This window comes from Mustela lutreola, chromosome 13 (genome assembly GCF_030435805.1).
Source record: "Mustela lutreola isolate mMusLut2 chromosome 13, mMusLut2.pri, whole genome shotgun sequence".
Classification (NCBI taxonomy): domain Eukaryota; kingdom Metazoa; phylum Chordata; class Mammalia; order Carnivora; family Mustelidae; genus Mustela; species Mustela lutreola.
Window position 1 is genome coordinate 12,413,183 of NC_081302.1, and position 26,526 is coordinate 12,439,708.

At 51.9% G+C, this 26,526-nt stretch overlaps 1 protein-coding gene across 4 annotated transcripts in view; it reads right to left on the reverse strand.

Moving 5' to 3' along the window:
* Positions 1-26,526, reverse strand: part of FARP1 (FERM, ARH/RhoGEF and pleckstrin domain protein 1) — a 272,243-nt gene that overhangs the window by 8,844 nt on the left and 236,873 nt on the right. For all 4 annotated transcript variants that reach the window (XM_059144403.1, XM_059144404.1, XM_059144401.1 and 1 more), the window contains 5 exons: positions 14,161-14,242; positions 7,867-8,104; positions 5,688-5,818; positions 736-804; positions 441-530 (listed from right to left, as the gene is read on the reverse strand). In XM_059144403.1, the coding sequence (XP_059000386.1) occupies positions 441-530; positions 736-804; positions 5,688-5,818; positions 7,867-8,104; positions 14,161-14,242 (610 nt within the window). The remainder of the gene's footprint in view (positions 1-440; positions 531-735; positions 805-5,687; positions 5,819-7,866; positions 8,105-14,160; positions 14,243-26,526) is intronic.

Sequence of the window (26,526 nt, forward strand, 5' to 3'; positions counted from 1 at the left end):
ACACGCAGTGCATTTTCAAACGCTCCCCGAACTGGCTATGGCTCAAAGGAACCACAAAGGCACGGAATTGCTTTTTGGCAGTGCCCATAAACTTCCCTCTACCCGGTGGAGGACAGGCGGCCCCTGCTCGAGGGGTGGGCTCCCCTGCTCTAGGGGCTGGTAAGAACGCTCTTTCAGGGGTCCCGGGGCCAGGCCTACCTCATGGCCATGACAGCTCGCTTCCTCACTTGATTCTAGAAGGAGGTTGCCCGGACATCTCACATGCAGGAGGAGCCGTGTCCCAAGCCCCTCTCAGGGAGCCCGAACAGGGCCAAGGGGCCTAGTTCCACCCCTCCCTCCCCTTCTTCAGGTCGCGGCCTCCCCCTTCCTCTAGCTTGGCCTGCCTCCTGCAGGCAGCGCACCAGAGGGGTGGGGATCGCATGCCCATGGCGCATACTCACGGTCATGCCGTACAGCGGGAGCTGTCCGTGGACTTTAAACTGATTCGAGGCCGTCAGCCCCCTGCTCGTGTACAGCAAGACGTCATTGAACTAGAGGAGCAAGGACAAGTGCAGCTGAGACGGATGGGCTCCCCTGAACCCACAGGTGCACAGACTGCGTCTTCAGAATCTTGCAGGGCAGCTGCTCCGCAGCGACCGCAGCTGCTCCTCCTGCCTCCCTGGTGGCCCGGGCCCGGCCCCATGACCCCCGTGGGGCCCCCCATCACCCTGAAGACCGACGGCTCTCGGCACTTACCAGGAAAAACATGCGCTGCTGGAGTCCCTTGCCGGAGAGCTTGCTGAGGCTGCCCAGGCGGATGAACTCCTGTGGAGCAAACAGAGCCCGGGGGTTGGCAGGGGCGCGCGAGCCCGCGTCCTCTTGCCACGCTGGGTTCCGTGGAGAACCACAGCAATTCTAGTTACCGTTCACTGAGTGCTGCTGCCCCTCCCAGGAACCCACAAGGCGGGTGCTCCGATGGGCTCCGCGCAGAGAAACCAGTGCTCAGAGGCCACGACACTGTGGCTCCATGGCCAGTGCTGCGAGCGGGGTGGGGGTGTGCAGTGGAAGGTGGGGGGTAGTAGGGTCTCCCGCCACATGCATGGTTGGGGGGGTGGTCAGGGCATTGGGAAGACACAGAAGCCAGAGGGGAGTTACTCCGAACCCAGGATCGCTCTGTGACTCACAGCTCTGGTTTCTGGAAACCAGTAACTGCTCTGGGATAAAACAGCCAGAAGCAAACGTGTCCAAGGAATTCCTCCTCCCAGATTAATAAACAACTGGGGGCCCAGGTCACTTGGGGGCACTTCAAAAATTTAAAAAAAAAAATATTAAAACTCTAAACCCCACAAATTTTTTTTCTTGTAAAATACACATAAAAATGACCGTTTGTGACCTTTAGTGCATTCAGAAAGTGTACGCATTGCTACTCTCCAGGTCTGGACATTTTCATCACCCAAAAGGAAACCCGGTGGCCCTCAGGCAGTCACTCCCCACTCCTGCCTTTCCCTAAGCACCTGGCTCCCACCAATTTTTTTTTTTAATGGATTTGCCCATTCTGGATATTTCCTATAAATTCTGTCTTGTCATATATGAAGTTTTGTTTTGCGCCTTCTTCCCCTTGGTGTGTTTGCAAGTTTCATGCACATGGGGGTACATATCAGATCTCCCCTCCTTCCCGTGGCTATTTCCTTGTATGGACACATCACACTGTGCTCGTCTATTCACCTGAGGATGGACACTTGGGGTTTTTTGGCTACGACAGTGTAGTTATGGACATTCACATTCAAGGTTTTGTTTGAGGGGGCGCCTGGGTAAGCGTCTGCCTTTGGCTCAGGTCATGATCTCAGGGTCCTGGGATCAAGCCCCGCATCAGGCTCCCTGCTCAGTGTGAAGCTTGCTTCTCCCTCTGCCTCTCCCCTCTGCTCATGCTCTCCCTCTTTCTCTCTCAAACATAAATAAATAAAATGTTTAAAAAAATTTGTTGTTGTTGTTGGAATACCTGTTTTCAATTCTTCTGGCTATATACTAAGGACTGGAATTGCTGGGTCCTGGGGAAATTCTATGTTAACTTATTAAGGAGCCACTAAACTGTTCTCCACCGTGCTACTTCTAACCCAGGGCTGCAAGTTCATTGATGTTTTTCACAGTCCTCCTGTGGAGGTGGGGGCTCTGCTTCCCTTCGATATGGGTGGGCTAGTGACTGATTTGACCAACAGCGTGTGGACCTGCCACTATGTGACTTCCAGGATGAGGTCATAAGACCACATGTAGCCTTTGCTTTGTCCCTAGGAACACTTGCTCGTGGGACCCTGAGCGGCGCACAGCATTAAGACCAGCCTGAACCGAGGGCCGGTTGGGCTTCTCATGGGCTCCCTGGTGCATAGTCAGTTCCAGCCGAGCCTCCAGATGTCGCTGCCAGGTGTCAGCCTCTGACCCTCCAGGCCAGGCCAGCCCGTCTGGGACCCCTGTCCGTGCACAGGGAGCGGAAGAATCCCCTGGCTGAACCCCGCCCAGTTCCTGACTCACGGTGAGTCATGACCTCTACGGAACAGCTGTTTTCAGCCTCTAGAGGTCCATGACCTCTAGGAAAAGCTGTTTTCAGCCATGACATGTCCGAATAGTTTGCTACGTTATCAACAGACTTCTGGAACACCTGCCACCAGATTTTTCCATGCTCAGAGCAGCTACCGAGCCAGGGCCTCAGCCAACTCATTTTGATTCTATAGACTTTGGCACAGACTGACTCAACTCTGCTTTTTTAATGAAATATGGATCAAAGACCATGTCTGCCGGCAGTTTCACCGATGTACGTGTTTTGGGGACCAACAAAGGGACACACCATAGATCCTTGTAGGAATTTGGGATGGATGCTATCAGACATCAACAATGCGATCCGAGGAAATGCTGTCGGGTGGGGGGGTGCACCACTACCAGGCAGCCAAGGATGGGACCGGGACTCAAACCTGCTGCAACAGGTGCGTTTTCTAACAGATCTGTGGGAGCTTGACTGTTTTCTCTGCGGGAGATGAGGTGCCCTGGGACACTGGCTGCAGGAAGACGGGGGAGCCCCGTCTGTGTTCCTGGGTTGGGGGGTGCTCCAGCGGTGGGGAGAAGGGCTGTGGACTCCGATATCAAGGTCCGACGCAGGGGAGGGAAAATGTCCCGTGTCTAAAATTCTTCTTTTTAAACCACAGGAGGCGGTGGGAGGACGGCCCCAAATGTCCTTGAGAGCAAAGCTGCTTCCCTCCGGAGGGAAATCCAGTCCACACCTCTGAGTTTTCCCAAACGGACCTCACCCACCGCCAGAGCCTGCTTCCTTTCTGACTATGCTCCTCTAACCGGAAGGCTGGCCCAGGACAAGCTCTCCCCCCCAGGCACCCAGTTCTTAGGATAAACACCATCGGGGGGCTGACTCCGGCCCAAGTACACCTGGGGTAGCCTGGGGTGGGGGGGGGGGACGTCCCACCCTCCAGGATGTGATACCATCGCGGACTGACCCCAGCAGGAAGGTGAGCGGATTCGGCCCTGCCAGACTCACGCTGCAGCAGCCAAGGGGGGCGTCTCCCCTTTAAATCTCCATTTTTGAAATCCTACTTAGAGACAAATCAGAGCTTTCCTCCCAGCCATGGGGGGTTATTTGTTCCCCGGAGGGCCTGTGATTCCTTCCTCTCCGATTCATTCAGGGTAGACCTGAGGCTAGTTGATGGACACACGGGACATGGATATAAGGCAGTTGGTCACCAGCTCCCCAGCTCCCCAGCTCCAACTTCCCCTAAATAATCCCGAGCACACAGTAGGAGTCTTATACTGGCATTGTAGGGGAGCCTCAAGTTCAACGTTGTCCCATTTTTCAGAGAAAAAACCGAGGAGCAAAGTGACTTAGAAACCTGTCCGGGATCAGTGACAGAACCTGTACTTAGCCACACGCCTTCCTGCATGATGCTACCCTTAATCTCTTCAAGTAACTACAGGTGGGGGAAGGAGAGTCACATTTGCTATTTTTACACATTAAATCTCATTTGATCCTCATGGCCTATAAGGGAGAGCATAGGACGCCCGTGCTACAGAAAGGAAGGAACATTCTGGTTGGTTGAAACACCGAGGTCTGGCGGAGCGAGGACCTGAGCCTGCGACTTCCTGCTCTAATCTGCTCCTCTTCACATGGTACCAATGGGGGCCTTGCCGCAAAAAAAAAAAAAAAAAAAAAATTTTTTTTTTTAAAGATTTTATTTATTTGAGAGTGAGCACAAGCAGGGTGTGTGTGGGAGGAGGGCAGGAGGAGAAGCGGACTCCCCACGGAGCAGGGAACGCAACGTGAGGCCAAAAAATTCTTTATGGGTAGGCTCTGTTCACCAGGTAGCATAATAGGCTACGTATTCTAGAACATCCAAAGTTAAGAGACAATCTCAGTAATGGCACGGCTTCCTTGTAGCTGGGTAAATGTGCTTCTTACATGAAGCCCACTAGAATGTTCTCCCTGGCAGAGCTGATGCAAGCTCTGGCTTTCGTTTCCACCTGTCACGCCCCACATACAACTCTTCTGACCATCTCTCGCGACTAGTGTTCCATCAGTTTTGTAACTGGGCTCTCCTGTCAGAGACCCAAACACACGGGCAGGTTCCCTCGTCTTCCCCACATTACAGACTTCAAGTTTCCGGAGAAGCTGCCTGGCAGCCAGGACGGAAAGCCCCTGGCAAACTGGACAGAGCACCTGTCCGAGGAGCAGCAGATATGGGGGTGGGCGGCTCTGGTCATGATCTCAGGGTTGTAAGATCGAGCCCTGCACGGGGCTCTGTGCTCCGTGCGGAATCTGCTGGAGACTCTCTCTCCCTCTGCCCTTGCCCACTGCTCACGTGTGCATGTGCTCTCTCTCTCTAATAAATCTTTAAAAAAAAAAAAAAAAGGCGGATGTGCAACAGACCAAAGGCACCAAAATTCTCTCTGAAGCACCGGGTCATGTGTACCTTGAAACGGGGCAGCTCTAGGGATAATGATCCCACAGACAGAGTGGATATACCGCCTAATATTTTTTGATCCCTGGGCAAAAAATGGCTTCTTAGGAAAAGAATCAGAAGCAGGCAGGTTCCCTGTGTCTTCATGTCCCCCTGGCCCGGAAGGGGTGTGCATGCGCGTGCAGCGAAGCCCTGCTTCCCCGTGCGGCCGGGGGAAGGTTAACAGCTCAAGTGAACGCGAATCTCTCCTAGAACCATGTTCTGCCTAAAACCTTATTTTAATTCTAAATTAAAATTATGTCATGCACAGAAAACTGCATCTCTTAAAACTCCTTTTCATCCTTACACAGGAATTTACGTGCTTTGGGGCGCTAATTTTCCTGCACGACTGTATCACCATTTGGCCCCATTGTTTGTTTGTTTTCCCTTGGCTTCCATTTCCATTTCCCTAACTTTTAAAGACTAAAATAAGCTACCTCAATTCCTCTCCAGATATGGTGGGAGGAAAGAAAATTAGCCAATCAACAGGTAAGGAGAAATAGTAGACCAGGTGGTCAAAGGCTTGCTTATCTCCTTCTGACTCAGAATTTTCTAGTGATTCTGTCACCATCAAGGCGCCTTTCCCAGTTGCCTTGTAGCTGGAAGGAAGCCACTTCATTGGGAGGAGGGGGTCTTAAACCAGAGTCCAGATTCAGAAGGTTCAAATGTAAGTCACTGAAACACTGCCTCGCTGGCTTGGCTCCCGCAGCGGCTTACCCTTCCTGGAATCACGAGATTGTCGATGCCGATCAAGTCCTTCTTGAGTTCGTGCAGCTTCTGGAAGTTCTCCATCTTGATCATCGTACCGTGAAGCTGGACCACCAGCTCAGTGATCTCTGCCAGAGCAGCTAACGAAGCGAACACAGACACGGTGGCATGAGTGGCAGACCGGGGTCCCCCCCCCGCCACCACACCCCAGTATCAGCCCTCTGGGTCCCATCCCCCAGTAGCTAAACTAAGTTAGAAGCCATCCTCCTGGGGGGAAACACTGCTATTCCTAATACAAATTTTTCACAAATAAAAAAATTGGCATTGTGTATTTACTGGAGCTTCCCAAATGCATTCTAGAAATGTAAAAGATCCCTTTGTGGCTACGTGGTGGACGGCTGTCCTGTCGGAATCACTGGGCAGAGAGGCAAACCGTAGGGGAAGCAGCAGGAGGAGACCTGGAATTTTTCCCTGGGGCAGAGGTTTCTACCCGCCTCCTGTTACCCGGGAAGAACAGAGCACAGGGAGGCCACAGAAAATCTGTCCCCCCAAAGGAGGGACCCTACTGATAGTGTGACATTCTGGGGCACGTGACATCCGGCACCGCACTGCACGTCCCCCCCCGCCCCGGGTTCTTCCTTCTGCACCAATTACCCCATTTACCAAGATGACTGCAAAAGGCAGATTTTGGAGCCTGGGCACATCTCCCTCACGTGGGGACGTATCTGATATGGAAAAGGAGCTGATGCCCAAACTAGAGTGACTTTAGTTTACGTAAATCCATAGGAGCTGAGCGTTTAGATATTTTCGTCAGGAAATACTTGTCAGTGGTGGGGGCGGGGGGGCGGGGCTGGGCGGCACAGCTGATTAAGTGTCTGCCTTTTGGCTCTGCTGGGATTGAGCCCCCGCTGGGCTCCACGCTCAGTGGGGAATCTGCTTCTCCCTCTCCCTGTGCCCCTCCCCCTGCGGACACATGCACACTCTTGCAAACAAATGAATCTTTAAAAAAATTTAAAAAAATATTTAAAAACCTCATCTGTAAGTTTTGTCTACATATCCTAGGATACCAAAGGATCGACTTTTCTGCAACAAGCCCCACAGCCCCATTCCCTCCTTAAAACCCTCCCAGTCTTCCCCTTTGCTCTTCCATGCAGTCTTGTGGGATTTATGAGACCCCAGTGGGCCTGGGCTCTGTTTACTTTGCCAGTCTCGTTTCTGCTGCTATCTCTCTGTGTTCTACATAGAACTTCTACTTTCTGTAATGTTCCACAGTCTCTGTCCCCTGTGGGCCTCTGTATGTGTTGTTCCCAAGTCTATCCAAGAAAATTCCTTTACTTTATACATTAGATAAAAACTTAAAATAACCTTTCCTTCAGGGCACCTGGGTGGCTCAGTGGGTTAAAGCCTCTGCCTTTGGCTCAGGTCATGATTCCAGGGTCCTGGGATCGAGCCCCACATCAGGCTCTCTGCTCGGCAGGGAGCCTGCTTCCCCCTCTCCCTACTTGTGATCTCTGTCTAATAAATATCTTTAAGAAACCATAACCTTTCCTTCAGAAAGCTCCCCCTGGGCTCTGGGGGTTGGGTCAGGTCATAGGTCAGTCACTGCCCAGATGTCCTGCCCTCTGTGGCCACTAGCTGGTCCTGTGAGTGGGGGCCACATCCGCGTTATTCTCTCTCCTATGCTTAGTACACAGCAGGTGCTCAATGAGTACCTGCTGTAGGAGAGACCAGCCAGGAGCCAAATCAGGAAGATTTAACTGCAGTCTGAGGGAACCAGAGGTTACCCAGGTTTTAAGCACGAGAGTGAGAGGTACATTTAGAAAAAGAGGTGACAGATGGCAGGTGTTCATAATAGCTTAGGAGAGAGATACCGGCAGCCCAGGTATCTCCTCTGTAAAATGGGGTAGCAGTACTCCTGTTGTTGCTGGTTGCTAAAGGAGCGAAGGCACCGGTGTCACTAAGATACCTGGTGCGGTACCTGCCCCGGTGCCGAGAGCGCGACACGGAGAGTGACAGCGTCAGGACACTAGCACAGGACGGTCAAGAACATGGGGTCTGGGTCCGGGCTCCGAGCCATCTGCTCTCCCGCTGTGTGACTCCGGGCACGCCCCTCAACCTCTCTGGTCCCGCGCGGCGCCCCGCCCCCCCGCGGCGCCCTGCCCCCCGCGGCGCCCCGCCCCCCGCTCACCGCGGCAGTCCCGGAAGTCGGCGTGGTGCGGCGGGTGGTGCTTGCACAGGCGCTCCAGCAGCCGCTTGTAGTGCACGAGCCGGTGCAGCGGGCGCAGCAGGAAGGTGTTGAGCGGCAGGTAGCACACCTTCTGCAGCTCGAAGTCCCGGCACAGGTTCTCCAGCCGCCGCGAGCCCCGGATGCCGGTCTCCAGCGCTTCCAGAGCTTCGCTGTGCTTCCACAGGTGAACCGCCAGTTGCTGGGGTGGGCGGGGAGACAAGTGCGCATGCGTCCCACACGGCCAGCCTCTCCCAGACGAGGCTCGCCGCGGCTTCCTTTTGTTCTCCTACCGTCCCCACTTGACTATGTGTTTGATAGCGGCGCTTAGGTTCTCCGGATGAAAGAAAAGGCTCTACTAAAGCATTAAGCCGCTCACAAAGCTTAGGGATTTTGGAGGAGGAGATGGAGAGGTCATCTCGGAGGAGCAGGAACAAACAGGAGCTCTTTCAGGGGCCCGGTGGTTTTCTTCTAAATGTCACCAGATGACAAATAGACCAGGGCCCATTCAGTAAATGTCACACGGTTACCACCGTGCCTTCCTGTTTAACTCAGAGTATCTGCCACACGCCCCAGCTCTGCTCAGTCCTAGAGAGCTGGGTGAGAATTAGACATGCGCCCTGCTCCAGGGGGTCCCAAAGAGACGCTGCGCGTGACCCTTTCTTCAGGCTCCTGAGCCTTCTCCTGGACCTGTCTGGGAACTTCCTTACTGAAAGCCAGTTTCAGCAAAAACCTTTTTTGTCAGCCTAACCCTTATCCTAACCCTACAGCCTGGATGTCTGGTCACCTTTGACATTGGGTTCCTCATCTCTCATCATCCCCATGTGATACCAGATCACCCTGTCTTCAGCAAAGAAGGCTGTTAGGTTGGTTCAGCCAGAACCCGACTTACCCATGTTTCCTCTGCATATATTCCCATCCTCTGACCCCCTACCCTGCCCCTTGGCTAGAAACGCCCATGTTGTCTTCAGAGATGAGCCCAGTCTCTCCTCCACTGAAAACCCCACTGCAGGGGACTCTACCCCAGTCACAGTGGTCCTGAATAAAGTCTGTCTGACCATCTCTAACACATGCCATTGAAGATTCCTTTCCTGTTATGGCTCACAGTTGACACTGGTGAGGGTAATAAAGGGCAATAAAGCATTAATGGAGGAATTCAATCTTCCCAGCAGGTGGGGAAGATCGCGAGGGAAGGAGGTTTCCGGACAGAGGTAATAACATGGGCACAAGGACATCAAGGTCAAGAGAACAGTCGTCCTCAAGACTCACTACCCAGGGGCAGTCTCGCTACCCATGCACTGCTCACCCCCACATCTACATTTCCACGCCCCACAAAGGGTTCCTAAGGAGCCTGAAATATAGCAAGTCCGATGGGAACCCCATGCTCTCTGCCTCACCCAGGGCCGCCCTGAGATTCTCCAGCCTCAGTATGAGTGCCGCCACCAGCCAGGGACTCAAGACAGGGAAACCAAGAGAACATTCTAGATTCCCCCATTTTTTGAATCCTTTACCAAGTTTTTCTCATTCTACCTCCTTAAAACATCAAACCTTTTCCTGTTCTTCTCCACATGGTCACTTCCCTGGTTCTGGCCTTGTGCCGCCCATCACCAGGGTGGGGTCTCCATGGGGGCCTCTGCCTCCACGCCTCACCCCTCCACCACTAATAAAAATTGGCGATGGAGCTCAGCTCATGGCCTCTTGGATGGAACATGACGAGAGCTCCCCCCTATCCTGGGACAACCTTCAGAGTCCTCGGCAGGGCACAGAGGACCCTTAGGATATAATCTCCCTACGCCTCCTGTCTTGCTTCTTGCCTCTCATCCCAGGGCCAAGCTGAACTTGAATGTGCCCGGCTGTTGCATTCAGAGCCTCCGCAAACGACACTCCTCTGTTTGGACTCCTGCTGTCCTCAGCAACTCCCTGGACACCCACCTGCCGACAGCAGTTAGGGGCTCCTCTGTCTTCCTGTACTTAGGCTGTATTTGTCCCTCTTAGTCCTTATCACATGCTCTCCCCTGCTTAGCTTGTTGACTACTTTAAAAAAAAAAATAGACTCATAGGAACTTGCAAAGAAATGTACAGGGAGGTCCTCCGCCCAGCCTCCCCCGAGCATTACCATCTTGGGACGACCGCACAACGTCAACACCAAGAAACCGACATTGGGCCAATCCGGAGCTTGTCTGGGTTCTACCAGCTACGCACACCCTTGAGCGTGTGTGTTCTCGTGTGCATGCAGCTCTATGCAGTATTGCCACATGCACAGTCCCCTATTAAGAGAGCACGTCTGTCATGTTCCGATATCCTTGTGGCTTGATGCATACAGTAGGTGCTCAGTAAATGCCTGTTCCCTGCATGCACTAATGAGCAGATGAGGGGCAGTGGCTGGCTCGGTCACGAGAGCATGCAACTCTTGCTTTTGCAGGCCTGTGAGCCGGAGCCCCCTGTGGAAGTTACTTAAAAAAAATAAATAAATAAAAGAGAGAAAAAGAGTAAGTGAACCCATGCATGCACCCAGCTGAGGCAGGAGTCTTGCAAGAACCCGAGAACCCAGAGAGGCAAGTTCATGATCCCTGGAACACAGAGTGGAATGCAAAGATCAGGGGAAAGGGCCTGGAGAGATCATCCAAGGCTAGACGATGAAGGCTTCCTTTGTCACGTTTTGGGTTTGGACTGCATTCTCCCAACCACAGAGACGCAGGAGGGCTCTGAGCCTACGCAGTCGGCCTGTAACGGAAATGGTGCCTGGAGCTCGGCTCGCTGTGGGAGGGGAAGCACCGGGAAGCAGGTGGAGACATCCAGCGGAGAGCAAACGGAGGGCCAGAAGGAGTAATGTGGTAGGAGCTGAAGAAGGAGAGGGGGCAGGATTTGGACACTCGAGGAGACAGACGGCTCAGGTGAAGGTCCCAGACTGGATGAAAGGCGGATCTTTTATTTGTGTGATTTCGAAGAGCCTTTGTGCAACTGGGCGGGTGTTTCCGGTTGGAAGTCCACAGCGTGAGCCCGCGATCACAGTCTGGGTGTGTGACTTTCAGGCGGGGATTGCGGCCCCTGGCCCCCTGCCTCTGTCATGGTCACGAGTGGAGGGTTGCCCACCCCCCAACTGTGCCCTTGAAAATGCAGGTAAATACGTGGCTTTGTGTGTTGGGGCTTGCGGGGGGGCAGGAAGGACCCTGCGAGCTGCAGATTGCTCTAAGCATTTTGGACAAGTGCTAAGCTGGGCTTCTACATCTCTAGAACTTTCTGCGGCCCTCCCTTCATATTTCATAAAAATTCTTTAAAACCAACTATAACCACTACAAGAAAAAGCAACCCAAACAAAGTCTAAAAAAGGCTGCCAGGGGCTGTGTGAGCCTCTGCACCTATTTTAATTTCGCTCGCACAGAGCTCCATGCTATAAATGCTCACGGCATCCGTGCACCAACTCACGCGCCAGCAGCTGATGAAGCCGCCTCAGTGCAGAAATGCCAACTCACCAGGCCCTGAGCACAGACCAGGGATGTTTTAGGAGGTCTCAGGTGCCAGGTGAACAGAGAGCAGGCTGGAGGCCCGCGCGCGTCACCTCTCCGGGGGTGAGTGACCACAGACAGCTGGTAAACCGGACACTCTGGGGGCTGTCCCCAAGGGGGCAGGCAGTGGGCTGGCAGGTGTCCAGCTGCTGTCCCCGGAGGCCACGGCGGAGGCCCAGCCTCCTGGAAGGGAGTAAGTGCTGGGGGAGCCCTCCCTGGGCAGGATCATACAGCGGGTCCTTGAATAATGTCGGGGTTCAGAGCATTTAACTTTTAGTCCCCCTAAAACTCAACTATTAATAATAGCCGCCTGCTGTCTAGGAGCCTTCCGGTCAACACAAAGAGCTGATGATCCCACGGTGTTATATTTACCATCACAGGGAGCACGACACACATTTAGGGGACCCTATTGGGTTGATGGAAAAAATGCTGCCCGTAAGTGGACCCGTGCCCTCCAAACCGGTGTTGTTCCAGGGTTCACTGCCACGGGAAGGGAGCACAAGGAGCAAAAGGGGAAAACCCGACTGGGCCAAGAAGACAGGCAAAACGTGGGAAAAGGAGCTTCCTGTGAGGAAAAGAACTGGAAAAGTATGACAGTGACGAACGCATATTGTGTGTGAGGAAGAAAAAGATCTTAAGCGAAGAAGCTTGGAGAGGCTGCGCTCTGTGTGATTCTGACTCTAGGACTTTCTGGAAGAGGCAGAACTATGGAGGCAGGAGAAAGTCAGTGGTTGCCAGGGCCTGGGGGAGGGGAGGGATGAACAAGCAGAGCAGGGAAGGTTTTTCGGGCAGCGATGCTGTCCTGTGTCCTCTTGTCACAGCAGGTACACGACGTTCTGCACTTGGCAAAACCCCACAGGACGTACCACTCCCAAGAGTGAAGCCTCATGTAAACTGGATTTTGTGAATAAAAATGTCCATCAGTTGTAACAAATACACCAGAGCCACACGAGACGTTAGCATAGGGGTCATGGTGTGTGAGCGCGTGCGTCAGTGGGCAGGAATAGGGGAGCTCTCTGCTCGATTTTTCTGTAAACTTCAAAAATTGCTTTAAAAAAGTAAAATAGATTACGGGGTGCCTGGGTGGCTCAGTGGGTTAAAGCCTCTGCCTTCAGCTCAGGTCATGATCTCAGGGTCCTGGGTTCGAGCCCCGCATCAGGCTCTGCTCAGCAGGGAGCCTGCTTCCCCCTCTCTCTCCGCCTGCCTCTCTGCCTACTTGTGATCTCTGTCTGTCAAATAAATAAAATCTTCAAAAAAAAAAAAAAAGGAAAACATATTAATAAAAAATACGACAGAAAGTTCAAAGATGTCTGTTAGTTACATGGGAGTTTTGTACAAAAGCCTGACTTACGGCATTACAAATACCACAGCCCTAGAACCTCTGAGATAGTTCTTTGCATCTATTGCATAGGATTCTGCCATCCCACTAGCTTCCAGCGCCTCCCTCTCTCATCTTGCCCAGAGGGGAGTGTTGCTTTTTGAACAGAGAAAAAGTGAGCACAAGGCCTACAAAATAAGATCTTGATCTTTCAGAGAAATAGGAAACTTCGAGAGTAGCCTTTCTTTCCTGTGTCCCCCATCTGCCCCCCACCGCCCCACCATCCTCCCTCATGAGAAAGATCATTCTAAGGGGGGAAAAGTGAAGCACTCAACAACTTAGCAAGATTCTCGGGAATTAATTCAAACTCTAGTGGTAACTTTCACTGTACGCATGTCTTAGATGTTGGCTAGTGCTAGACAGACAGATGGCCGGCGGGAAATGGTGTCGGTATGAGCAGCCTGCCCTCGGTTATTAGTTAAGGCTCTTAGATAGGCTTCGGGCAGTCAAGATGTAGGAAGATCGCTTTAAAATGCAAACAGAGGGGCACCTGGGTGGCTCAGTGGCTTAAAGCCTCTGCCTTCGGTCATGGTCATGGTCAGGTCATGGTCCCAGGGTCCTGGGATCGAGCCCCGCATCGGGCTCTCTGCTCAGCAAGGAGCCTGCTTCCTCCCCCAACCCCTGCCTGCCTCTCTGCCTATTTGTGATCTCTGTCAAATAGATAAATAAAATCTTTAAAAAAATAAAAATAACAAATAAAAAAAGTAAAATGCACACAGATGTATCTGTATTCAAAAGGTAAGCTGTATGAATCAAAACATTCTATATTAAAGGGATGAACAGGTTAAAGTGAAAATGTAAAAATGAAAATTCCATATATAAGAGAGGAAGTAGATTTCAAAAATGAGTGGAAGCCTGGCTCGGGGGGGACCGACTCTTTGTACTTCCATTCTTCGTAACCAGCAAGCAGGTTAGAGCTCTCGGCCTGGCACCAAGACTTAAGAAGTCATAGGATGGAAAGAATTCCTACGTGGTTCTGAAGCCAGTATTTCTGCCACACGTAGACGACACCAAAAACAACGGATGAAAAGCGAAACGTTCTGTTAACCAAACGTCTTGTCTACCTAATTTTTAAAAATGGGTTCTGAATGATTTATTCACAGAAAATACCCATTGTTTTGATCACACAGAGTTTTTGAAGAGGAAAAAGGACCAAAAGTGCCCCCCACCCCCACCAGGTGACTTCCTTTTCCTTTATGCTTCCAAATAGAATGATCTGGCAAGACAGAGGGGTTTACGCGAAGCTGTATCATCCCTAGAAGGTCAAATCCAGTCCTGTGCGCTTACAGACAGCGGTGAGAGCCCAGGCGTCTGACAGCCCCGCCATTACTGTGCCCAGGAAACGTGTTCCACCCCAATCCCAAAGCCGCTCACCTTCATGCCCTGAATGTTCTTCAGCAGGACGTCTCCGATTCTTTGGTAATCTCCTCTGATGTGGGCATTTGAGCGGCCTTCCCTGAGAACAAAGGCAAAAGGTGGTGGGAAACGAAAGCGTTAGCAGTGGAAAAGCTCCCTGAACGAGTCCCAGCCCCAGGATCCTACCTAAATAGCGACCTTCCCGACTCCCCTTCCAGTACCTCCCCCTTCTCTGGGTATCACTGAGTATTAGCGCCGGAAGGAGACCTGGAAATTTCCCAGTCATTCTGCAGACACAAAGAAGTCGACTTGTTCTTTGTTAAAAGATGGGGGAGAACTATTTTGTCATCATTTTAATTTGGTCTCATTTTAGAGTTTCTCCCCATCCACACTTGGGTGATTCTGGCATCACTTGAACAGCATGGAGAGCACAAACAGACCAGGTTTCTGCCCCTGAGAACCCTCAGCCTAGAGCAGACAGAGTTGTGTGCAAAGCCCTCAGGAGGGGAAAAACAGGACTGAGGGGGTACAAGAGACCCATGCGTGAGGAGGTGGGAACGGGTGCAGAAGCAGGCAGGACAAGGGGTCCTAGGTATAGGGGAAGGTCCACACTTCCCCCATCCCGACCTGCTGGGTGATCGCTGACAAAGATGTGGGCACCTTCAGCAGAGTTTTGGTGTATTTTATTTACATTTCTTAAGGCTTTGGGCTGCAGCCAGTGTTGATAAGCCAGGGGCTTACACACCAGAGGAGAAGAATATCGAAAATTGCAGGTAGGTACTGAGCACGGTCTGCCATGCTGAGCACAGTACAAGCACGAATTCACTGACCCCTCGTGTTGACTCATGAGGCAAGTGCCCTCTGGACCACTTTTTTTTTTTTTAAAGATTTTATTTATTTTATTTTATTTATTTGTGAGAGAGAGTGCAAGTACGTAGAGAGACAGAGAGAGAGAAAGGAGGAAGCAGGCTCCCCGCTGAGCAGAGAGCCTGATGCGGGGCTCGATCCCAGGACCCTGAGATCATGACCTGAGCCGAAGGCAGAGGCTTAACCCACTGAGCCACCCAGGCGCCCCCCTCTGGACCACTCTTAAGCAGCTTTAGAAACCGAGGCAAAAGAAACACGTGGCTTGCCTAATGTCAGGCTCAAGCCTGAACTTGAGCCAAGGGGGTCTAGGTTATGCCCCTCTAAGCACGGCGCCAGTGGTATGTGTGAATTGAAGCACTCTTGAGAAAAGAATATTCCAGAGACAATTAAAACACCTTTTACAACAATGAATCTGGCTATTATCTTGAAACCAACTGTTCAGGAAAGCTAGAAGCCAACTTCAGTGAAGGGGATGAGTGAGGGAAAGAAAAAAGGTAAAAATCCGGGCATGGCACCTTGAGTCAGAAGTGAGAGGTGCTCCAAGGGGCATAAAACCCTGAACCCAAGTCAGGACGGGCCGTGATTCAACCCCAGGGATGCCATCGCTCTATGCCTCCAACACTAGGAGAGTGACCTCCCTTCCCAGCTAAAGCAGCGCTGAGCCTGGGAGCCTTCTGGAACAGTTATCAGGATGGGCAGAGGAAGGCGGGAAGAATGCAGGCATGTAAGGAAGCCAGTCCAGGGGCTGGCTCCTCACCCAGCCCCTGAACTCCCTGGGTTTTAAGCACATGCTGTGTGGATGACATCACACAGGAGGTGGAGCCTGCAGACGCCCCTCCCCTGGTGGTCGATGACATCACATGGGGGGCGGAGCCTACAGACCCGCAGGGGAAAGCTTCCCTGGGAAAAGGGACAGAGAGCGTCCATGATGCCGCCAGCTTGGGTCCTCATGGCTTCTGGACACTTTCTTCAATCCATTCCTTCTTCCTCCACCCCCGACACAGTATCCCCAAACCTTCCCCTTCCTCTTAGCTGCCAAAACAACCATGGTTGGCAGAGTGCCTTACTTACTCACTTCTCTTCCAGTTCAATATGGATTCTCTCCCCATCACACAGTTGTTCTGCCCCATGCTCAAACGCCACGGCAGGAGCTCCAGTATCCTCCCTTGTCTGTCTCTCGTATCCTCACCCACTGGATGAGATTCCCTCCAAAATGGGGCCCCTGGGGGAAGTTCAAGCAACGGACTGAGACCAGGCTAATCACTGCCTTGTAGTCTCCATCAGCTGCAGGATCGCGGCATCTCTGGATTTCCAGCAAACAGTTATTAATCCAGTCTCTACAGAGAAGCAGATCACTTGGCCATTCTGTCGGTCCTGACGTGTGCCTGCTTTTAGCTGCGAGTTTGCTGGCTGCTCTTCTCATACGCTTGGGCGCAGAAAGGAGCTCTGGCCTGAAATGGAGGCTTTCTGCCTCCTGGGAACACCGGTCTCCTGCACCTTCGCCATCCCATGAAGCTCCCTGAGGAGCCGGAAAGTTCTCCTTCCCTTCCCCCACTGCTCCCCCCAACACCTGAACAAAAAAAGCAAGACCCAGCTCCTGAGCCACGATGTACTGATTTTGACAAAATGCCACACATTAATAAGAGGAGGGAAGACGCGCTGCAACTTGATTTGCGGGTACGTCCATACTACTCGGAACTTATGTAAGTGACCCCAAACCTTTCAAATGGGCATGCCATTGACAGCGCAACTCAGGAAGGTCTTTATTTAGTTCGAAGGACATGATTTAGATATTTTAGTGAGAGTCCTCTGGATTGGGGGGGGGGGCAAGGGGAGAAATGGGGGGAGAGGGTCTTGTGGCTTCCTTAATATTCCTAACAAGCAATTTCCTCTTTCTCACAGATAACACCCTAGCCCAGGGGAGAATCCAGAGCTGGAAAGCGTATGCTGAGGGAGGGGCAAAGCCAAGCATGGAAATCAAACATCACTGACTTCACTTTCTTTCTTCTTCTGCCAACTATTTCTTAAAAGAAAATGTACTCCTGTTAAAGCCTCAAAGTCAAAGGGACATTTTCCTGCATGGCTTGCTAGCAGAGCCCCGTTTCTGTCTGTGGCATCTTTACTCTTGTTTTAGAAACAGCTCCAAGGGCGCCTGGGTGGCTGAGTGGGTTGGGCCGCTGCCTTCGGCTCCGGTCATGATCTCGGGGTCCTGGGATCGAGTCCTGCACCGGGCTCTCTGCTCGGCGGGGAGCCTGCTTCCCTCTCTCTGCCTGCCTCTCTGTCTACTTGTGATCTCTGTCAAATAAATAAATAAATAAATAAAATCTTTAGAAACAGCTCCAGTTTCCTATCACCACTGCCCTGTGCCCCTGTGGGGGGGTGAGGTGGGGGGGGAGGGGGTAGACAGTGAGGTGGATGTATTCAAAAGGGGCCAGCTCTAGCGGGTGTGCGGAAAGCAGGCTGCGGCCCCGGAAGTCATCCCAACCATTCAGGCAGCTCTGCCCGCCCTCGGTACCTTCCCCTCTGTAGCACACAGGGCCGGTCCCAGCCCTGCTGTGGTTCCAGAATGTGGAAGGCCTTCCACGGGAACAGGACAGAACCCGAAACTCCTGCTGCCGCCTCTAAAAACACTGTCTTGTTTTTATTTCCTGCCCCCCGATCTGCACGTTCAAAGCATCTGCTTTATTACGAAGAACTAAAAGGTCATTTCATTATGAAGAACATGAAAAAAGTAATTATAACTCTTCCAGAACATCCTCCGGATGTTAACCTCCCAAGAAAAGGGTCCTTGTTTGGAAGACGGGGCCACATATTTGCTGCCTGTGTAATTACCGCGCCGCAACAAAGCCGAAAATTCCTTTGACAATTTCACTTCGGAAACCCATGTACTTGGGTGCCTCCTGGGTGCTCGATTCTGACCCGTGCACGTACACCCTGGAGCAAGGACACACGGGCTCAGCACAGGGCTGAAGGCACATGCTGGCACACACACACACACACACACACACACACACGAATCTCCAAGTCTTCCTGACTCTGTACACACTTCATTCACCACTACGTGAGCTGCTCACTAACTCAGCAGCAGGCAGAGCAAGAAGAGGAAGGAAGGACCAGTTCCCTGGGGGAGGGCCGAGAGTGAGGCCGTCTACAGGGCACAGAGGGAGCCCCTGCACCCGAAGGCTTTGACTCTGACCCCCCAGGAAACACAACACTGGCAGCAGGAGCAGATGGGCAACCCCGATGGGAGAAATCACACTGTGCTCCCCCCGGCACACCCCAACCCCAGGGTCAACCAAAACTCTACGTGGAACCCTAAAACCGTGAACAGCATGTCCACAACCTCGTCAGTGACACAACCCCCCACAGGCTGTGCTATCCCGAGAGCGGGACGTCATGTATGGCTGATGTCACGTCTGGCTTCCATCAAGCGTCAGAGAAGACTTTACTGCGAACGCAGGTAGTGACCAACCCCACTGGGCTGTCCAGGTAGTCTCGTACAGTCCGGACGTGTTCAGTAAGCACTCGGACCTCCCCTTCTCACAACAAACAAGGCATCATCTCAGACTGAAGCACAAAGCTCCAAGCACCTCCGAGCTGGGGCGCGGCAGGCCCACTGGACTCTGGGTCTGGACGCCCCCTCCCCTGGAAGATGCACTGAACCTTATGAGCCCCCATTTTTAGGCCACATTTGCAAATCAAACATCATATCCTTAGCTCTTGCTAGTCCCTGGGGTTTCCAGGACTTTACAATGAAAAAAGTCTGTAATGACACATATTTGTCTATATCTAAGTAGAAAGACAGTGTATAAATAAGTAAATGAATAAAGATAAATCTCCCACTAATGTGTGAGTGAGGGAGGTTGGCTGAATTCAAAAGCAAACAATTTAGCCAGAGTAATCGGTTAGATTTATATTCTAGACCCAACACTTCTTTATATATATTTATATGTAATACACAGAACATCTATAAATATATTAGCCACATGTAATCTATGTAGATTTCAATATTCTTCGATGGATTTCAATATCCTTGAAGATCCCTGGAGAGGAAAATCCAGTTACTTTGCATTTTAGTTCGCATCCCAAGCTGTGGGAAAGATGTTCGTGCAAGAGGCGTCCTCACTGGGCTTGGAGCCCTTGGGATTGTCTTTGGGCGCCCACAGGTAAGGGACCCAGTCCCTGGGCCAGCGCCATCAGAAGGCAGACAGCCCGTGCTCCGGCAGAGGCCATGCCCGTGCATGATAACCCCAGGACGCTTAAGGCTCTGGCTTTCCTTCTGGGGTTCAATACCAAGTTCCATTTAATAAGAGGAGCCAGAGTTACAACCACACCCACCCACAGGCAGGCTTGACAGCACCCACGTGAGATCTGATGCCATTACCGGGGTGCAGTCCTGTCAATGAGCCACCTGTGAAAATGCGACAGGACGAAAAAGGGGTCTTAGGCTCATCTGCCACCTGGAGGGGGCTCTCTCTCAAGTGCTGTCCAGCAGAAACCCACCTGCGGTTCAGGCAATTGGAAAAATTGTTTTCATTTTCCTAGGAAAGCAGCTTGTTCTCAGAGCACAGTAGGCTCTACAACCAGGACAAGGCAGAAAATCCAAGGAAAACTAGCTCCCACAGAGGATGGGGAACATGTCCTTTTACGCATGTGTTAAAAGGAGACAATGACCACCACCCCCAGAAGCCCAGCAGACACTGGAAAGCCAGCTGGGAGAGAATATAATGAAATCCCAGGGTCCTCTATGTGTCCGTCTTGGCTTTGAAACAAGCATAAAAATTTAAACTTATATAAATAAGCATACAAGCGATCCCCCAGCACAGTGTATGGGTAAACCCCCCACACAGATTTTTTTTCCCATTGTTTAGGCTAATTTTTCTCATTTTTCTTCCACTGTTTAAGCTTCCAAGCGGTTTTCTAGGTAGACCACATTGCCTTGTCTCCCAGGAGTTTCACTGCCGTTTACTCTGAGAACAATGACTTGAAACCCTTTCTGCATCATCTTATTCTTCCAACCAAAGAAAAATCTTCGAATAAAAGCTCTTACATGGAAGAAGTAGCCCCAGTGTGGGTGAAGCGGGGAGTGCAGGGCTCAGAGAAGCACGCGGAGTCTTGCTTTTTGACAGCTAACCTCAGAGATTCTGATTTCCAGGCAAGTGGACGTTGGGTCACGATGGGAACCGACGAGGTATTCGGTCTCCCACTCCCGAGCGCCCTCCCCTTCAAAGCTTCGAGAACTGTGCTGCCCTGGACAGTATCTGCACGTGGCTGTTTAAATCTCATGAAATCAGCCACACTAGCCTATTTGACATGGTCTGTAGCCACATGGGTCTAGTGGCCGCGACCGAGCATTGCAGACACAGCACAAATCCATCACCGCCAGAAGTCCCACCCGAGAACATGGCTCTGGAGAGAACAAGGACGAGACCTGAAGCCACGTCTCCTGCCCCAGGCTCATGGGCTCCAGCGAAATCAAGAAGTGAGGTGCCGTCCTAGCTAGTTGTATCCCGACCAACTCTCAAAGCCTCATTATCCACAGGGAGGGGAAGGCCGGCCTAATTCCACAGGATTGTTTCGATGGTCCAACGAGACAACCTAAGGGAAAATGTTTGGAAAGATGTTGCAAGAAATGCGAGGTGCTTTATGGTACACATGTTGCCCGTCTTAAAGCCGTCATGGTATTTCACAGCTCCAGAATATGGACGGAGACTTCTGTTCTGGGAAAAGGGTCAGATGCCTGTGCATCTCTGGGCTTGGCCCAAGTAGAAAATGGAGCAGGAGCTCTTGCTCTCCCCCCAGATGTCCATTTCCCCTTTTCATATCTTATCAGGCTGCCTCCTCCAGAGAGCAGAGTGAAGGTGAAACCAGAATGAAGAAAGGGGAATGCACCATGTTTTGTTGGCCGAACACCAAGAAGAGGGACCGAGCTGTGGCAGGGATGCAGTCTGTGTTTGTAGAATCCACGAAAGCTGATCCTGGTGCAGTCAGCTGACAGAGGGATTCATGTGCACACGGCTCAAGGCCCTGAGGTGGGGAGATGGCCTCCGCCACCAAAGCCCCCGAGTGTGACTGGGAAGGAAAAGGGAAGCGAAATATCCTCGCCGCGTCCACACATCTGTGCGCGAGCATGCATGCGTGTGGCCAGGAAAGGCCTGAGCAGTGTGGGTAGCACAGGGTAACAGGCAGCGGGCAGGGCTGGGGTTTCCTGGGATCCAGAAGCTGTTCTCATGTTACAACAATCAACCTGCTTCCTTGGAGTTCTCTCCTTCTAAATGTTAGGCCTAAAGCTGCTGATGCTGAAGGCATAATGTCAGTCAGACAGACTGGTTTCCAAAACCAGCTGTGCCCTTAGCTAGCTGTGTGACATCTACCAAGTAGCTCACCCTCTCTGGGCCTCATTTCCTGACCTGTGAGATAAGGAAAGAACAGTATCAACCTGGTGATGTTCTTGTGAAGATGAAATGACACGGTACACGAACGGTGTTTAACAGGAACACAGGAAACATTGGATTCACGTTGGCCAAAACTCACCAAAGACATCGGCAAGCGGCTTACACTTTTTAAATCAAAGGGATAAAATAAAAGTGTTCCTAACACTTAGCCAGAGCCTTGTCTCAGACTGTAATGGCCTTGACATCTCTGGTGACCTAAACCAGAGCCAAGCAGAGGCCAAGAGACCATGCCCTCTGCTCTCGGTTCCGCGCACCTCTGGCCTGATTCAGATTCTAGATTCAAATTCTAGAGAGAGAGGGCAGAAGGCTGGGTCAGCAGGTCAAGTGGGAAGGTCAAGCAGCAGTTCAGCAAGATGGGGAGGGTAGGACTTGGACGCCACGCTGCCTGGGTCAAGTCCAGCAATAACTCTGCAAGCCGGCCGGGCTCTTCCTCCTGCTGACCGAGGCTCGGGTCCCCTCGTCCCAACCTGCCTCTTCGCGTCGCGCAGCTGAAACACGGCGGGTAAGGCTCAGAAGCACGCCCGGTAGGTCTTACCAGTGCTCTTGTTTCTACTGTGATCCCTTGGGCGTGGCCAGAGAGGCTCTGAGGACATGTGGCAAGGCTAACTTCTACAGGATCACCTCTGGTATCACCATGCCCACAGTGGCCATGTCACCCTTAGCAAGTCTCTTGGTAGATTAGAAAAAAATTGAAATCCATTTTTGCAGATGTGAGATCTAATGGGGATCCTACTGCAGACAAAGGCACCAGGGGGCCAGGGTCAACCAGATGCCACATACTTCCTGCCACTTTCGAGAAGACACATATCCCAGGGGGGTAGGCAGAGGAGAAGGGGCTCTCGGGGAGCAGAGCTGACCTCCCGAAGCCAGGAACAGAAGGATGGATGCAAGAGTTGGGGACAACAGGTGCTGGATGGGGCTCCGGTGGGTTCCCGTTGAGTGGCCCAGGGCACCCCACACACTGAAGCATGAACCATCCATGGTGGATTCATACCTAGCTCCTTTCCAGGTGGAAAGTCTTGTGCTTTATCAGCACAGCTGCAGAGGCACAAGCCGCAGGCCAGATCACACCCAAGTTCAAGTTGTGCGTCTGTCACTTACAGGCTGTGTACCTCTCTAAGCCTCATTTTTCCCAAACATACAACAGGAATAACAGCTACACTTGGGGAAGCGTTTTCAACATGGGCGACAGGCTTCTTCGGTAGAGGGTCAGACAGTAAGTATCTTAGGCTCCGTGGCCTGTACAGTCTGTGTCATGAGTCTTTAACTGGGAAAAGAGGCCACAGACAATGGGTAAAAGAATGGGCATGGCTAAGTTCCAATAAAACTTTATTAACAAGAACAGGCGGCAGAAGAGATCTGGCCATGGGTCATAGTCTGCCAACCTGTTTTTGAAGATCAAAGGGGAAAAGCTGGGTGGGCGTTTAAATTTTTATCACTGATGCCAGTTTTCAGTGGTACAAGGTACCTGAAGAGTTTGATGCCACGAACTCTGCACGTGAATGAGACTTTATAAAGGCACTGGCCTTCCTCACTTGCTAGGCCTCCCTCTGCTTTATGAAAGATCAGTCCTTACCCTGGACAAAATCAAGACATTTTCATGCATTCAGCAGGTATTTTGAGCAATTCTTGTGTCCCAGGCCCTGGATTTGTTGTAGTAACAAGTACTATTTCTTACTCATTTTTCAGCCCAATATTGTCCAATCTTTTTTTGTGATGATGCAAAAATATTTTTTTAAAGATTTTATTGAGACAGAGAGAGAGAGAGAGAGCGCGTGACAGCAGCGGGAGGGGCAGAGGGAGAGGGCGCGGATCTCAAGCGGACTTTATGCTGAGCATGAAACCTGCTGCGGGGTTTGATCCCATGGCTCTGAAGTCATGACCTGAGCCAAAATCAACAATAAGATGCTTGGGATTCCTTGCGGGGGGCTCAGTCATTAAGTGTCTACCTTCGGCTCAGGTCATGATCCCAGGGTCCTGGGATTGAGCCCCACATCGGGCTCCCTGCTCAGCAGGAAGCCTGCTTCTCCCTCAGCTTGGATCTCTCCCTGCTTGTGCGCTCACTCTCTGACAAATAAATAAATAAAACATTTTAAAAAAGAAAAAAAGAATAAGATGCTCAACTGACTGAGCCACTCAGGTGCCCCTAAAATGTGTTTTATAACTTCTATGAAACGCAGTAGCCACATGTGGCTAATGAACTCTTGAAACGTGGCCAGTGTTACTGAGAAAACGATTTTTAATTTACTGGAAATTTTAAATTTAGATCACTGTACGTGGCGAGCCGCTGTCACACTGGACAACGGACAATGCAGCTTCATAGCCTGCCTTTGTCCTTTTCTTATATTGTCTTCCAATTGCAAACCGTTCAAGTGTTTGAGGAAGATGAGGCACAAAAAGATTTGAAAACTGCCTCTGCTATGCCAGTCATTCTCTCAATCTCTCTCACTCTCAAATAAATAAAATCTTAAAAAAAAAAAAAAAAAATCCACAACAAAAATGGGTGAAGCCATTGGCAAACAAGAAATCATTCATCTGACGAGGCCGTCATCACTCTCAAGTTCCAGTCTAGACAAAGTGGCACAGGAATGACTGGCCGTGTGCCCAGGCATGTGTGTAAGGGACTGAGATGCCGGGTGGGGACGGGTCAGTGATGTAAGGAGGCTAGTTACAGTCTTGGAACCTCAGAGACAGAAGATGCGGAGGACAGAGGCCTCTGCATGGGCTGTGTCACAGGTAGAAAAATCAATGCCATGAGCGGACTTTGCTGGAACAAAGCCTGCCTCAGGATTCCTGACTCATGGGGTTGTAACCCAGACTTCCTGCTCACAACCTGATTCGCCCCTGCTGGGAGCACTGACAGCCCATGAGGCCATGGGCTACATCACAGGAGAATGTTCCACGAAAAGGCACTGCAGCTAATTTTACTCTAAACGAAGGGTAACAGTTTTCATTGTCCCTAGTAAACATCCCGCAGACCTCCACATGAGACCGACCGTGTCTGGAAAGGATTAGGCAACCATGAATAAAGTTTGTGGGACAGTAATTATTATTCCATGAAATAATTATAGGCGTCATCTGCAGTCAACCTTTACAAGTATTTTGATGTTGGGAAACAATCTAGAAATCAGATCCTTTCCTTATGTCCACGTGACAGTAGACCCTACAGAGGTCTACTCTGGGGGGAACCAAAGCTCGGGAGTCCTGTAAATTGCATGGGCGAGGGGTGCCTGGGGTGGCTCGGTTGTTAAGTGTCTGCCTTCAGCTCGGGTCGTGATCCCAGGGTCCTGGGATCCCTGTCGGGCCGTGTCGGGCTCCCTGCCTGGTGGGAAGCCTGCTTCTCCCTCTCCCACTCCCCCTGCTTGTGTTCCCTCTCTAGCTGTCTCACTCTCTTGTCAAAAAAATAAAAAAAAAAAATCTTAAACAAAAATTGCATGGGCGAAGCTGGCCTTTCCGCGGGCAGCGACCAGTAGCCTCTGACAGTACAGGGATGAGGCATGGAGAGGCCGACTCTCGCCGGGGAGAGGAGGGTGGGTGTGGAGGGGGACGTCCGTGTACACACACGTACGGAACGTGGCATGTGCTCAGGCCCGGTTCGAACACCTGCATCCAGCCCCCGAGGACAGGATACTGGGGGACACCACTCTGGCTCCAGGGAGAGCGACCTTTCTGAGGAGCGGAGGGAGGAAGGCAGGAAGCCCCGCCACCACCCCGGCAAGACGGTGTCCCTGCCCGCCCTGTTTACAGGGAGCTCAGGTGTGTGGTGAGCTCAGGAACACGGGCTGTCCAGCCTCTGGACATCCTTTTGAGCATCTCCCAACACAGTCCCAAATTCACACACCGGACGGAGAAGCGACACGCTGTACCATGCACAGCAGGTGTCCCCCCCACCATGGGAAGAGTGTGGCGTCTGACCGGCTGGCACGATTGCCCACCTCACCCCTTCTGGGACAGTTACAAAGCTGAGAAGTCTGCTGTCACTTCCCAGGGGTTGAGGATCAAGCCCCGCGGACCACACAGAGCAGTGGGGCAATGCAGGGAAGCAATACTGGGAGATGGAAGAGCCTCCAGGAATGAGGAAGGTGCTGGAAAGGCAGCTGGAAAGGTGGAGACTGCACCGTGCCCTTGGCTGCGTTCTCAATGTGGAAGCACTCAGCATTCGGCTCAAATACGATTTCAGCTTTATTTTAATAAAAATGCTATTTGTCGGAGAGAGAGATAGGGTGAGCATGAGCAGAGAGAAGCAGCAGGCAGACGGAGAGGGAGAAGCAGACTCCCCGCTGAGCAGGGAGCCCGATGTGGGACTCGATCCTGGGACCCTGGAATCACGACCTAAGCCGAAAGCATACGCCCAGCTGGCAGAGCCACCCAGGCGCCCCACGATCTCGGCTCTAAAGGGACATCCTCGGGGCAGTTTAGCCCCCTGCAGCCGGCTGCGGATGCTCGGGCTCAGGCTCAGATCGAAGGTAACCCAAGCGGCACCCACGCCCACTTCCTGTGCTCACCTGCCGCTGCCTGGTTCAAACCGCGTGACTCAGGGATGCGCCAGGGCAGCCCACAGGGTGACAAGACGGGCTCCATCCCTCGTGGCCAAGACACTGTTTTGAAGCTTCTACTCCTAGTCTGCACTGGACGACTTAGGACTTTTTTCTCTCTTTTTAAAAATCTGGCGGTAAAAGGTACATACATGGGGCACCTGGGTGACTCAGTGGGTTCAAGCCTCTGCTTTTGGCTCAGGTCATGATCCCAGTGTTCTGGGATCGAGCCCCGTATCGGGCTCTCTGCTCAGCAGGGAGCCTGCTTCCTCCTCTCTCTCTGTCTGCTTCTCTGCCTACTTGTGATCTCTGTCAAATAAATAAATAAAATCTTAAAAAAAAAAAAAAAAAAGGTTCACGCAGGCAGTTTGCCGTCTTCACCATTTCCTAGGTGTACTAGCGGTTTGGTGGCTCTAAGGACGTCCCCCGCGCTGGGCAAGTGCCGTCCACCCCCACGTTTCATCGCGGTCGGCGGGAACTCCGGCTCCGCGGTGAAACGCAGGCGCCTGCTGCCCTCAGCCCGGACC